Source organism: Astatotilapia calliptera, chromosome 9 (genome assembly GCF_900246225.1).
Source record: "Astatotilapia calliptera chromosome 9, fAstCal1.2, whole genome shotgun sequence".
NCBI classification, from domain to species: Eukaryota; Metazoa; Chordata; class Actinopteri; order Cichliformes; family Cichlidae; genus Astatotilapia; species Astatotilapia calliptera.
Window position 1 is genome coordinate 19,343,169 of NC_039310.1, and position 14,098 is coordinate 19,357,266.

Sequence of the window (14,098 nt, forward strand, 5' to 3'; positions counted from 1 at the left end):
GTGTATGCGTGTTCACAATTATGCCAAGAAGGGTTGGACAGCAAAATGTAATTGATGACCTCCCACCATGCTTCCTTACCATGAACATTAGCACAGTGTTTTAATATTATAGGAATGCTGGCCAAAAAGTACAAAAGTGGTATGAAATTAAAATGAAAACAATTTCAATCAATTTGAAGTTCCAAAAATTGAATGTTCCACTTGTTTGCAAAGAGATTAAGTTCTGCCATTGGGCTTGACAGTGTGGACTAGATAAAATATAAATAAATAAAAATCTTGATGGACTCTGTTACTGCTGAATACTTTATAAACTCATGCTGTGAAAAAATAGATTGCAGAGCAGAGAATGCCCTATATAACAAGAAACAACAGCTTGAAACTCTTCAAATAATGAAGCTCAGCTTTTAACCTCAGATCATTCGAAAAGAATTGCTTCAAAAGAAAGGGAGAGAGAAATAGCTGATGATGTTCTCAACTCAATGCATTTCTGAAGAACTAAAGCGCTTGCTTCTTTAAAGAGATTTCAGTAGGTGAGCTGGCATTGTGGATTTTAAATCAGGGCTCAGTCGCTCTCAGTTCAGTGTGTTTGTGTATTTGTATGCCAGCTATGAAAATAGAGGCATGTCTTTATTGTTGTAAACACAGAAAAGGTAATTAATCTGTGATCACCAAGAGCCAGGAACTTACACATAAGCCAAACTGCTGCTGGGAGTACGCTGACTAACACTGACTGCCTCCATCTCAGTTGTTTGTTGACTTTTCTCTTTCACTCTCATTCCCTTCATCTCTCCAATCTGCTTCACTGACACTGTGCAGAGTGACTCCAGGCTTTCGGCACACTTAACACATTTTATTCAGTAGCATATGCTCATTTATAATACAGAGTTAGATCTAAAGTTACAAACAGTGGAAAAATGATTAGTCTATTAGGGCGCAAACCCAGGACAGAAATGTAATCAAGATCTTTTCCCACAGATTAACAACAAACAGTCAAAACACAAAACCACTCACAGCTGCTGCTTCAGATGAGCCAACTTTCTTTTTTTTAAAATCTTTTGCATGCTACATTAAAGAAAGGGCAACTCTGTGTTCTTGTGTAAACAGCTTTAGTTCACGCCTGGCATTTTTCTTACCTTTTAGATTTATTTAATTAAGAAAAATCCAAATCTTTACAACGAGTAATTTCAAGTAATAATTTGCGCCCTGGTACACACTCACTTGAGCGTAGTCATCTCTGTGAGAGACGGCTGCGTGGCCTTCAGGTAGCTGGCTCGTCGTGCCTGGACCTTGGGCGAGGGTTTGGGGCTGCAGTCCGAGTCGCCGCTGTCCTCCTCAGCCATGGCCTTGATATAGCTGCCACTGCGCATCCGCCGGCATGGAATCTCGTCATCTTTCCCCAGCGGAGAGAAATTGCTCCACTCATCCTGAGGCACCTGTAGAGATGAGGTGAGATTAGGTAAAGAGGTATTATATACATGTCACCCTCTGCACTTCAGGCAGACATACTTACACATGAATCGTGAGCAGACTCAAAAAAACAAAAACAAAAAAAACCCCAAACCCAATATTTTCTCAGTTGTCTGCACTGAACTTTATACCTGAAAAGATTCAGTAGTAACAGTATCAATGCAAAGTCTGCCTTGATCATACCATAAGCCTGCCAGTGCCAGTTGCCTTCTTTTGTCTGTCCTGTGATGCATGCTGCATATCAAATGCAGGGAATTAATTGTTTTGACAAAATGTTGCAGTACCTCAGCTTCTGTGCGCACTCCTGCCTTTTCACAGACACTAATGAAGGTAAAAATAAAAGGAGGTAAAGCTATCTTCTAGCCCTAATCTAAAAGAGAGGGAGTCAAAGACAGCAGACATGGAAAGAGAGAGGGTGGGGGAAACAAAGGGGGTTTTGTTCAGCAGTGCTAAGGTGAGTGGCTGTTAGGGCACCAGCTCTGAAGTGAAAGAAATGAGAAACAGAGCGAGAAAAAAGTTCACAAGGATCATTCAACAGACTCGTGTGTAGCTAGGAAACCAAGCTGACCTTGATGTCAGGGGTAACTACAGACTGTGTTAACATCTCAGCAACAGTGGTTTGGATGGGGACGTCAAAAGTGAATTATTCTAAGACAGGGTGAAAAAGATGAATTGAAATAAAAAAAAGGGTATTCATTTTGCTTTAATCAGCTTTTTGATGGAACATAAGAGTATGGAGGATGGTGTAGGCCGCTCCCTCTGGGTTGGAAAAAGGACACCAACTCTGAAGTGGCAAAACTGCAGTTCTTCTAACGGCCACTTGAGGCTGGATCCAAAAGCGAGTCATCTTCAGCTCTTAAACGAACAGCATACTCAAAAAACTATTTATGGTCTCTGTAGCCAGTGTTACTCTTTACAACCGATGAGGTAAGGATGACTTTTTATAACCCACCCTTTTGGATTTGGTCTTCTGAGCATTTTTAATGCAGATTTATTGCATGCTATGAGGTAGAGCCCATCCCAGAAGTTTGTGCTTCTGTTTTGATTACTCAAATTCTTTTACTACTATTAACTAATTAGCAGACTGCAATTCATGACCCCTGCTTGATAACCAGGTGTGCTAGTGTTAGACGTTAACTTACTACCCTGTCAGCCAAAACTTCAGAAACCAGTTGATGACATCATCCCCATTTTAATATGCAGTCTGTGGATGTAACCTCTGAATGTTTCATGAAAAGGGTCAATTAAGTGAGTGTGTGAACATCAAACACCGGATTACAAAATCCCATCCCACTAGGTGATGCAAATAGCATGTCTTTTTGTTTTAAGCATTCAAAAAGTGTCTGGAGACTAACTTGTCAGGCTGCTCTCCTTGAAAGCCACTTTTCCCTTCCGTCTCGCTCTCTGGAGAAAAAGCAATGGCTCTTTTAGGCTAGAAGAGTTGTTGCCACACTGCAGTGACAACATCCTTCCTTGATCTGCTCACTCCGTTTTTCAGGATGTTAAAATGCATGGCCATACAGAACTTTGTCTTTTATGTTTTCCTACTCTCGCATTCTGCCTTTTACTTTCTCCATTCATGCACTCTTCTGTTGCCCTTATTTGCCCCCCCCCCCCCCCCCCCGCCCAAAAAACCCCGCACACACATACACATGCTTTCGTCTATTCTCTCCGGCTTGTCTCTCCATTTCTTTCCTCGGGCCTAAATTTGCAGCTCAGCTCAATGCATGAAAATGCATGAAATCTGAAACACTTTTATCTTTTCCCAGAAAAGTGAAGCATGATCGGGTCCCTGTGTGCATGTGTCCCTGTGTATTTTTGAGCGCGTGTGGCCACCATGCTTAGGAAGTAGAGTGGTTTTCTCTTAATTTTTTGTCTGCTGACCTCTGATCTCATAGTAGCACCACACTTTTTCTTTGTAAATAGGATATATTCAGACATTTACAACCATATACCCACCAATCCTGCTATGACCAATGCAATTATAATGTTAACAGCTGTAATAATGTAGTTCCATGCTGCAAGGTGTCATTAATGCTCCACAAACACAAACCAGTCAGGTTTTTACACTGAACAAAGAAATAATTATATTGAAAGTAAATGTAAGTTGTGCATAAGTAATTTTAATTACTTCACAATTTCCTGGTAATTTAGTGGAAAAACAAATAATATTTTCTGAGCTTACAATGTAAGTACTTTCTGGGGTGAGGGCTGTATTATGGAGTGTTTTACTAGAAGGGAGACACATATTATGCTATAAGTAATCTTAAGTACAACATAAGTTAAAAAGGATGATTAAATAATAAAAAATTCATCAACATAATGAAGATTAATTAACAATGTAACAAAATAAAGCTGTAAAAAGGCTAAATTAATCCACTTAATAATAAGGCTTGTGCCCTGAAAAGTACAGCGTATTTTCTGTAAAATTACCAGGAAATTATGCAATACTTAAGTAACTGTAACTGCATAAGTAATTTTAATTACTTCAATTTACTTACATACTTAAATTTTGCTTCCTGTAAAAATCTGACTTGTTATACCTTTATTCTAAATTACCTGCCTTTAAGAATTTGCATTTCAATATAATTACATCGTAATTTGAATTACAGGGGAATTAAGCCCTTAAACCCCAGCCATATAATTATAAATATTGTAAATATTTCAGTGCATTCAACCACAACCACAGAGGATTAGATGGTATGTGATGAGTCTGAAAAATGTTTATGATTATATCAAGAATAAATTCAACAAGAGATCAAAGCTCAGGGGAATGAGATGAACGAGTCTGGGTCGCTGTGACCCTGATTAGTCTCTCTCCATCTCTCTCTCTCTAAATCACAATGACGCATGCAAGCAAACAAATGCAGATTTTGTGCAGAAAAACAGAAACATGGAGGAGCGGCTCACACCAGATGATGCATGAAGTTTGACACATTAGAGGTGGGGCTGTTGTAAACAGTCCTACCTGAAGGAAGTGGCAAGTGCGTCCCTGCTCGGCTTTCACCAGAGCTTTGTCTAGGTTGACTGAGGCCTTCTGGTAGACTTCTCTTGCTCTGCTCACCGTCAGAGTAGAAGACCATGAGCTCTTCTTCAGCTGAACTTGGGCATCGAGTGCACTCATCAGCGGCAGCCCTCCACCGCTGCCCCCCGAACACGTTGAGCACTTCACATCGTTGTTGCTACGTGACGTCTTGAGAGACTGGGCGCTGATAGTGTTATAGGACTCCATGAAATACTGCGACTGGGATTTTTCTGGATGACGCCCCATAGTCATGACCCCAGAGGGCAGGCCTCCACTATTGCTCGCATGTTGATGATGGTAGAGGCACACTTCCCGGTCAAGCGTGTCATCTGAGCTCCAGTAGCCTGAGATGGCAGAGCGCATCTTAGGCTCCGACTTGGAGCGGTCTTTGCTCTTACTGCGCTTGCTGTGCTTTAAGGTGCCAGAGGATGATGGTGGATCATCAGGACTGGATTTGCTGCCATTCATCCTCCCACTTCCTCCTCCACCAGACCCTGAGGGCCCCTCCAGGGAGTGTGACTTGGTGAAAAGCTTCTGGACAGAGTGAACAAGGTGGCGGATTCGACCGGGGCTGTCACTGCGTTGATGCTCCACAGCAGTGCGCTTATACTGCAGTGTGTGGTAGCCTTCACGCCGCAATGGTGCCTGGCTCTCAAACTGCTCTAGCAGGTTAGAGGGGATGCGATTGTTGTTTCCTCCTCCACCTCCCTTACTGCTCGGCCCGGTGTAAGGCACCAAAGCACCACACTCCTCCTTTAGCTCATGGTGAGAGCTGTACTGTCTGCGAGGGAAAGTGCAGCTGGCCAGATCAGGATAGGTACTGCACTCAGACTGGAAGGAGTTCCTTTGGGTATAGCAAGGGTGGTCAGCAGGATGAGCATCCCCAGAGTTTAGGAAGTAGGACCGACGATCTGAGTGTCCCAGGGTCATCGAGTCGTAAGAAGGGTCGCAGGTCACTGTGTGATGGTGACTGCGACTGCTGGACAGACCTTTCATTGTCATCGTGGCCAGGTCTTCAACTGCTGCTGCAGGAAGTCTGCAAAGGCCCAGAAACTAGCTCTGCAAAGAAATACACAGCCATGGGGAAGAACAGACAAACAAACAAGAACAGAGAGAGACAGAAAACAGAATTATAAATATCTATTTGCATACACTTAAAAGCTCAATTTAATGTTTTCATCCGATTTTATTTGAGGAAGATGATTTTTGGCCGTCCTTCACAGCTGAGAAAATCTGATGTTGACAGGCCTTGGACCTATTCTTGCCTCAAAGTCTTTGATTTTTGCCCTTCAAAACTTCAAAAGGAGGATTTCTAAATATAGCAGCCATTTGGCATGTTGTCCCAGACACCCAGATCTGTCCTCAAGCCTCTTCCTCCATTTCTCTGTTTAGTCTACTACATTTCAGTGAACAAAAAAATGACAGTGAATCAAGGAAACAGAGAGAACTAAAGCAAGAAAAGGTAGCAAGGAGAGATCAAATCTATTTCAAGTGTGTGCTAAATTTGTTCAAGGCTACTGTAAAATGAAACTTCAATGGAAGTCAAAGATACAAGAAATCAGGGATGGTAATGCAGCGACTTTACCACAACTGTCCCCTGTCTCACAAATTTAATCCAGTGCTTTCATGTTTGGGTAGCACTAAAACAAAAAAGAAAACATATCTAGTTTTGTTTTACAGCTTACCTGCTCGCTGAGTAAATATGCACATCCCCACACCCACAAATACAATCAGTGATCACATACCCCCTCTATACCTCTAGGTCTTCTAGGGGGGAAACCAATTGGCCAGTAAAACCCAGCTGACAGCTTCTGGGCTGGTTGAGGCGACTGCAATAAACGGCCTTGCCCTTACAGGGTGACTACAAAAGAGCGGCATACATCAGCATCCTTAAAGTGCCTTCCTTACCCATGTGGGGCTGTGGCTGGCTGGTCGGTGAATCCACACTGTTTCCAGTGGACTGGAGGTATAGCTAACAAGACAATAATCGGAGCCCACGCACCTCAGGGTAGCACAGTGACAGCAGTGAGGCTTAGCCTCAGCAGGCAATTCATTACACTGATTTACAATGCAGTACCAAAGGCCACTAAGGTATATTTTATTTTTAAAAAATGGGAAAAAAAGGGTTGGGAGTTAGGGTGGGAGAAATGAACATAGGACAAAAAAAATGATGGAGAAGCAGAATTAAATATCATGGCAAGCGTTTACTTCCCTTGAGGACATGGTGTTGGGTGCATGTGAGGTGCAGGTAAGTGAATGGCTGTACTGTTGAAAGATTTATTATTTTCTTTGACTGTAAACTAGGTGCTACATTAATTGAAAAACTAGGGGAATAATTCATGCAATTTCCTTGTCTCCGCTAAACCAGAGGATTAAATCATTCAGGGAGAGAATTAAGCAAATAGATTTCTCTTATTGTATGAGTGAAAATGGAAAATCCACAGTGGTCAGTCCCCACCCCCACCCACCATCCGCAACGCACTCACAAGAGTGAATTCACATGCGGCACCCACCGCATACAACAAAGACGTGCACAGTGTCCGCTTCTTGCAGAGCACTTAAAAAGTGGGCTGTGTCCAACTAAAGGTATTCATTGCAGTTGACAGAGATCTCTTCTGTTGGCCACTGAAGCACAGAATGTGACCTAAATAAAAGGCCCTCGCGGTGATCCACAGCAGCGTGTTTGTGGCACAGCTGTCTGCAGAGCTGCGCTAAAGCTGAAAAGCTGAAGTTGGGTCATGTTGGCTATCTGCCTGCTAGCAACAAATACCCATGCGCACACACACACGCACACAGACACACACAAATGCGTTAACCTGACAGACTGCATATACATGCAGAATTTTGATGCTGCTCGCTCGTAAAGAGCAGTTTATCAACAACACAAAGGACCTGGTTGTAACGGGTTTGTCAGGTATGGCCTTCAGTTATAAGCGCTCAAAGACACCTGTGGTTATGTATTATGCTGTATGTCCACTGGAGGTGACTGACCCAGTTAAGTCTACCTGTCTGGGTAACCAACCACAATTTTGTGTGCCAGGAGTTAATTATAGTGTCAACTGAACTGTGGAATAGGGGTCTTTATGGCCACACGGTTTCATAGCACATGTAGCTTCGCTTTTATTTTTGCACACACTAAAAGACGGTAGTAACCAAAGTGCAAGCTCCTTCATCACTCCTCACAGTGTGCAAATATTACATAACAGATGTTCTGCTGCTCTAATTACAGGACCAGTAATCATCAATATGTAAAGAAACGTAAAGCTTGATGAAGGCTTAGCTATGAGTGTAGAGCTGCTGCTTTGGGTCTTCCAGTGAGAAGGGGTGCTTAAAATCATGGCTTCCACAGTACGAAAAGCAACAAGCAAACAAAAGAACATCAAGAAATTTGAGAGAACTTGTTCCTTCTACTTTGTGTAAACAGCCTCTAAAAACCACAGAGAGTTCATTGCATTTAAAGTGATTGCTGAACAGCAAGGTGTGCAAACAAAATGCAGGAGTAGATAAAACAAGCCAGGCTATGAATGTTAATGCTCATTAACACCTGTGCTTCATCAGCACAGCGGGTAAAAAATCTATTTGGATGCCAGCTTTCTTTGGGGTTAGATGAGATGAATGTAAAATAGATTTTTCCTCATCATCTAACAGCGTAAGCAGGCAAGGACGCAGCGTCACAGTGGCAAAATCTACTCTTAATCTTCTTCTACCTCACCATTAGTGAGTCACACTTAAACAAATAAAAAAAAAGTGGCATGGAAATGCAAAGCAGCACTGACTTACAGCACACCATCTTAGGAAGTGTTGGAATCAATAAGCATTAGAGTGAGAAGACTACTGCAGCTTCTGCTGGTGAAAAAATACAAAGCCGCTGTACAGACAGCAGACAGTCTATCTTCCTCAATCAACACTGAAAACTAGTTGCTGGAGCTCGGGGTTTAGAGAGCCTCCATGAAGCCTTTAGAGGCTGCAAGGCTACAGAAAGTCTTCACTTCTCTCTTGAGCCTGGGTAATGCTGTCTCCAAAGAAAAAAAAGAACATTACCAATCTCCTCTTCACAGGAGATCAAATCACCACAGCAAATCTGGCTCATACGTGTGTGTTTGTGTGTGTGCGTCTATGTGTCTGTGCTTGTTTCTAATCAAAAGAAAGGGTTCAGCGCTTTACCTCCAGTTTCCAGGTCCAGTAAAGTTCTCCTTCGATCGTGCAAATGTTTGCAGTTAGGCATACTGCATAATATTACTGACCAGACAGGACGTAAAGGTGAAGATGCTATAGACACAAAGGATATATTTTTTATTGCTTTCCATGTGTAAGACATAAAAGGGCAATAAGTCTTTACCCATGTGATTCTCAACCGCAATGTATGTCTGTGTAGGTTCTCAGTCATCCAGGTCATGGTAATCTAAGGAGCTTGGAAAGAAAAGCAGTGGGACTTCTTTAAGTTTCTTGAAGACGCTTCACTCTCATCCAAGAAGCTTCATCAGTTCTAAGACCAAATGGTGGAGAGACCCAGGTATGTAAGCCCTAGTAGGAGTTGTCCCTTATGACGATGGTTGACCCACTATTGATTATGTGACTCATTACATGAGACAACGTGTGAAAAAGTGTAACGCTGACCCTAGATGTGTCAGTTGATCCCAATTACTGCAGTGTACATGCTTCTCAAAAAGACAAATATTTACTCCTACATGCCAAATGATTCAGAATTCAATATGTTTATGACAAAATAGGCAAATAAGAGTTTCTTGACATTTCAAATAAGACATATTTGTCTCCCAATACTTTGATTACCTGCATGCATACTTACATGTTGCAAAGGTAAGGCGATACTGTACACTGCGCTCTGGATTTTCATAAAAATTTGAATGCAAAATACGTATTTGTTTTGGTTTAATGGGCTATCCTGCTCTGCTCTTTTTTCAGGTCAGTATTCGTGCACGTATGACCTGGTGTGCCTACATATGAAGCCATGCGAATAGCTTTGGTTTCATTTCTCTGGTTTTAACATATGTTTCTGAGCTCTGAGACTTGTGCTGCCACTGCACTTCACCAGCAGACAAAAGGCTGTGATGCCTCTAGAGATGACATTTGAAAAGCTTAACTTTAATGTCAAGCAATTTAAAATAAAGTGTCTCTCTGTAAATAAAGCTCTGGTTAATTTGAACGATCCATAGATCTTGCTGGAGTTTTTAAACCGAAACACAACATACATGGGGGCGATCGTGGCTCAAGAGTTGGGCGTTCGCCTTGTAATCGGAAGGTTGCCGGTTCGAGCCCTGGCTTGGACAGTCTCGGTCGTTGTGTCCATTAAACAGCATAAAAAGACTACAGAGGCTCATAGATGAACAATGTAATTACAGTAATGCTTTTCTGAGTGAACAGATCAACAATGAAACGGAAAGTAAAATGCTGCCTGCAAAATATCGAGTATTTTAAAAAGTACTAAATTCTCTACCTTGCCTCAAATACAAATACATACAAGGTTTATTGAGAAATTCTGTCGAGCCACTTTAGCCACACACTAACAACTTCAACAAAACTCACCCACATTTTTAAATATACTTGAAAGACACCCATGAGAGAGCTGCAGCTGGCAGTGAAACAACAGTGACAGAGAGGATATTCTCATCCTGAATGTGCAAACAGTGTCTTAGAAAAAAACAAAATCCCACAGAGAACAATGTTGTAGAACATTTTTAAGACAGCCAGGGACCCAAAAAAAAAATTGAGGAAAATGGTATTTTTTTTTCTGCGATTATGTAAAAGTGGCTTTTAGGAATGCCAGGAGAGGCTGGGTACCACTAACTTTAATGTCTTGCTGTTAAAATGGCTCTTAAATGATAGATGACTGTCTTGAGTGACGGTCCTCACTGACTGCACCAAGACAACACTCTGAACAAAAGCTACACATGATTGCTTCTGGTTTATGAGATATTCTTCATTAAACGTATGTCTGCACAAGCAATATCAGACATGATAGGAGTCACACAAAAAGGTAACTTGACAGAAATAGCACACTTTCAGCATGCCATCTCATTTCCAACCCAGAACACTTGATGTTACACCAAAAGATAAGGAGGCAGTATATCTTTACCATATAAATGACAGCTTACGCAACGTGTTTCCACCGTAATTTGTGATTGTTAGTGGGCTTTATTCAAAACACTTAAGAATGAAATATGCTGCTGGCATCCTATCAAAACATTTTAAATAACTTGACAAATAAACACATATTTAAGGCACAGCTTTAAAGCGTTTTTTTCTTTTGCTTAGCCAAACAGATTCTTCTACCTTCTGATCGAGGTAGTTTCACCTGACGCATAATAAGCGTGTTTCCTTTCACTGTATTGGCTGCATTATAAACCTGCATGCCGTCATGGATGGATTGATGTTCCTGGTTTCCACAAGACAGCTCCTTTGTCACAACCAAACTAATTAGGCTGACTGTCAGGGCTCCCTCTGACAAATGGAGTGACTGTGTTGAGTTATAGCTCAGGACCCATCAGAGACAAATTCCTCTGCTGATGAGGTCTATTTGATGAAGGTAAACAAATTAACGCATGCATTAACTTTAGAAAAAGCCTGGTGTTGTTGGTGTCAGGCAGAGCTGTCATTGCAGGATGTTTAAAGAAATTCAATAACACAAGCTAATGTACACAATGCCCCAACGGAGGCAACCACGCAAGCGATTCAGAGGTCATTTTAATGTTATGTCAGGGACTGTGGATTGTGCGAGTGCATTTCTGTGTAATTTTTTGATTTGCTCATTTATATTTAATTCAACCTTTCTTCTATTTCTGAGATTTTGGAGGAACTTTAATGTTAACGGTAGCAAACTTTAAAGTCGACTTCTGTTAAAGGTGCTATAAAAATATAATAATAGTTGTTTTTCAAAGTTTAATCCTTGAATTTTTAACACTTTAAAGCCTGAACAACGTAATAGTTGCCAAAATGTTTAATTTGTTGAGAATTATTTGCGATTTATCTTTGGGTTATATGTGGGAAAAACTACACTTATACTGTGCAGCAGGGTGTTGTTCAACAGCTTTGTCCTGCAACTGTTACTCTCTTATTCTAAGTGAATTTCATCTGTTAAACATTATGAACAGAAACAACAAAAAAGATATAATATAACAATAGAAAAGTACTGTAAAGCTCCCATGCTGAACAGGATTCTTGACATTTCTCTTAAATAATGTATTCATTCAGGAAGCTTTTGGTCTTTAAAGAAAAGGGACTCGAGTAGCTCTGACACTGCTTTGCCTCCATAACGAAAGGCCATGACTCTGCTGAGATTGCAGTTGTATGGCTTCAGGTTGAATATATCATGGATATACTGTAAGAATAAAGGACAAAGATGCAGCTTCTAGATGCCACTTTCTTTTTAAAGGGTACGTTTGTAGTCAGATATGATAAAATCAGTTTTATAAGGCAGTCATGTGATCTGTAAGGGTACTTCTTCAGCTTGCTATTTGTAATTTTAACAACTTTAACAACCCCAATCTATTTTTTTAAGATCTCTACTATAAAATATCTTCTATGATGACTGTAGCATGTGTGTATATATGTAACTCTGTATGTACCCCATCTCCTCCTTAAGGGTGGGCCAATCTGAATGAAACTTGCACAAACACAGAGCAGATATTAACATCTTTATCTTTTAAAACACGTGTTATAAATTCTATTTAAATGAGTTATAAATAGATTTATAATATAAACGAATTAAACTATAAATGATTTACTATTAAATCAGCAGTTTAAGGTTAAATATTACTATGTATTATGTTTCTTAAATGTGTCTTTAACAATTAGAGGCTAAAAATGTAAGTTTATTTGGTGATTATCACTGGCTATACCAACATTATTATATTCCACGTAAACATTAAACCCAAGGTTTTGCTTTCCTTTAAAACTGAACAGATTTATGTCGCCTGACTTTGTAGCTTGTTAAGAAAAAATAGATATATATTATTGTTATATATATATGTATTCTCATTCATATATGAATTTTTTGTTAAGTGTTTAGAAACAAACAACTTTTGTCATCTGTTTTTTGTGGTTTGATGAAGACATAAAGAAGAACAAGATAAACTAACAATACAACTCTGCGCCACACACAAGCACAGTGAAAAAGCGCTGGGGGCCTGCCAAAAACTGCCCCGAGGGCAGGTTTTTCTAATAATAATACAACTCAGATTGTTTGAATATACGCAGTATATAAGCGCAATAAACCAACAGACTTATACACCAGCAATGGTAATTTATGAAATACCCTACAGGCTACATTATATCAGTGCAGCTGTCCTAAATAAAGCTGTCGGTAACACCAAAACTGCTGATGAAATATTTCCCTGATAAATTAAAACTTTAGTTTAGTAAAACAATATAGAATAGGCTATTAGGGTTCGGTCCAAAATCCTCAATGTAGACTAGAACATTAAATTTAATACAAAGCAACAACAGAGGTGCACAAACAAGAAGAACTGATTATGGGGAGTATGTGTGTTGCCCAAAAGCAATTTTAGAGGATAATAAGGCTTTAAGAATAAAAGGTCACTTTGACCTGTTCCAAATAATCCACCTTCACAAACCTTGATATTATATTAGTGTGACAAATTACTATTTTCTTTCTCCTCCCTCTCTCAATTCTTTTTTTTAAATAAAGTTCAATAAAGCTATCCATAAAAAGCAGTCAAGGAAATTGGACAAGGGAGGACAGCATCGCCATGGAAACAAATGGATTTTCTGGTGGAAAACAATGTGTTTTCAGCTCAGCTAGTGACAACTCATATGTACCAACCGCTTTGGGATCATACATGCGGACAGCAACAGGAGTCACCATTTCTTGTGCTTTATATCTTCATGTGTCCCCAGGGCATGCAGGGAAACTGTGAAAAATGTGTGAACCTCAGACTTATCATCTACATTTAGAGGGAAGAATTTCTGAGTGGTGACAAAAACAGTTCTGACCTATTTATTTTTGTTCCTGAAGAAACGTCTAATTTAACATGATGAATGAATAAAAACCCAAATTATTTCACTTTTGTTTATGATTTTGCACTACAATGACCAAAACAGATCGTTTATTTATATATTTCTATGGCATGAAAAATGAAGAGCTTCAATCATTCTCCTTAATTTGCATTTTGCAACAATTCCTCTAAGTGGGACGCTGTAACATTCAAAAAGCTATTCCGAGCCTGCCAACGCACAAACTCATAAAGCAGAAGGTAAAAAGTATAGCCTGTGTCACACAATCTCACACAATAGTAATGTTTGTGCTTTTATTGTCTCTTAAGAGCTATGAAATCTGGGGCGCCTAATTCGGGACTACGTGGAAGTGGTGTAGTGATGACGGTGAAAGCTAAATCAAAACGTGGAGAGTCAGGATCTATGTGCATGTGCATCTGTGTGCATGTGCTACATAACTCTTTGTACCCTCATCCATCAAGCGCATGCATGACCCACATGTGAAAAAGTTGCTAATGCTGCTGATGTTAATGTACGCCTTGCAACTCTTTCCTCCTTGTGGCATTTTTGCTGTGTTAACACACTTGTAGCCAAACGCTGCTTCATTGTTACGGCTAATTTAAGTGATGCAAACGT

At 40.3% G+C, this 14,098-nt stretch overlaps 1 protein-coding gene across 3 annotated transcripts in view; it reads right to left on the minus strand.

The window, feature by feature from the left end:
- dlgap1b (discs, large (Drosophila) homolog-associated protein 1b) overlaps positions 1-14,098 on the minus strand; it is a 94,199-nt gene that overhangs the window by 39,269 nt on the left and 40,832 nt on the right. For all 3 annotated transcript variants that reach the window (XM_026179769.1, XM_026179770.1, XM_026179771.1), the window contains exons 3-4: positions 4,436-5,551; positions 1,219-1,433 (exon numbers count right to left, since the gene is read on the minus strand). In XM_026179769.1, the coding sequence (XP_026035554.1) occupies positions 1,219-1,433; positions 4,436-5,494 (1,274 nt within the window). In that variant the 5' untranslated portion in view covers positions 5,495-5,551. The remainder of the gene's footprint in view (positions 1-1,218; positions 1,434-4,435; positions 5,552-14,098) is intronic.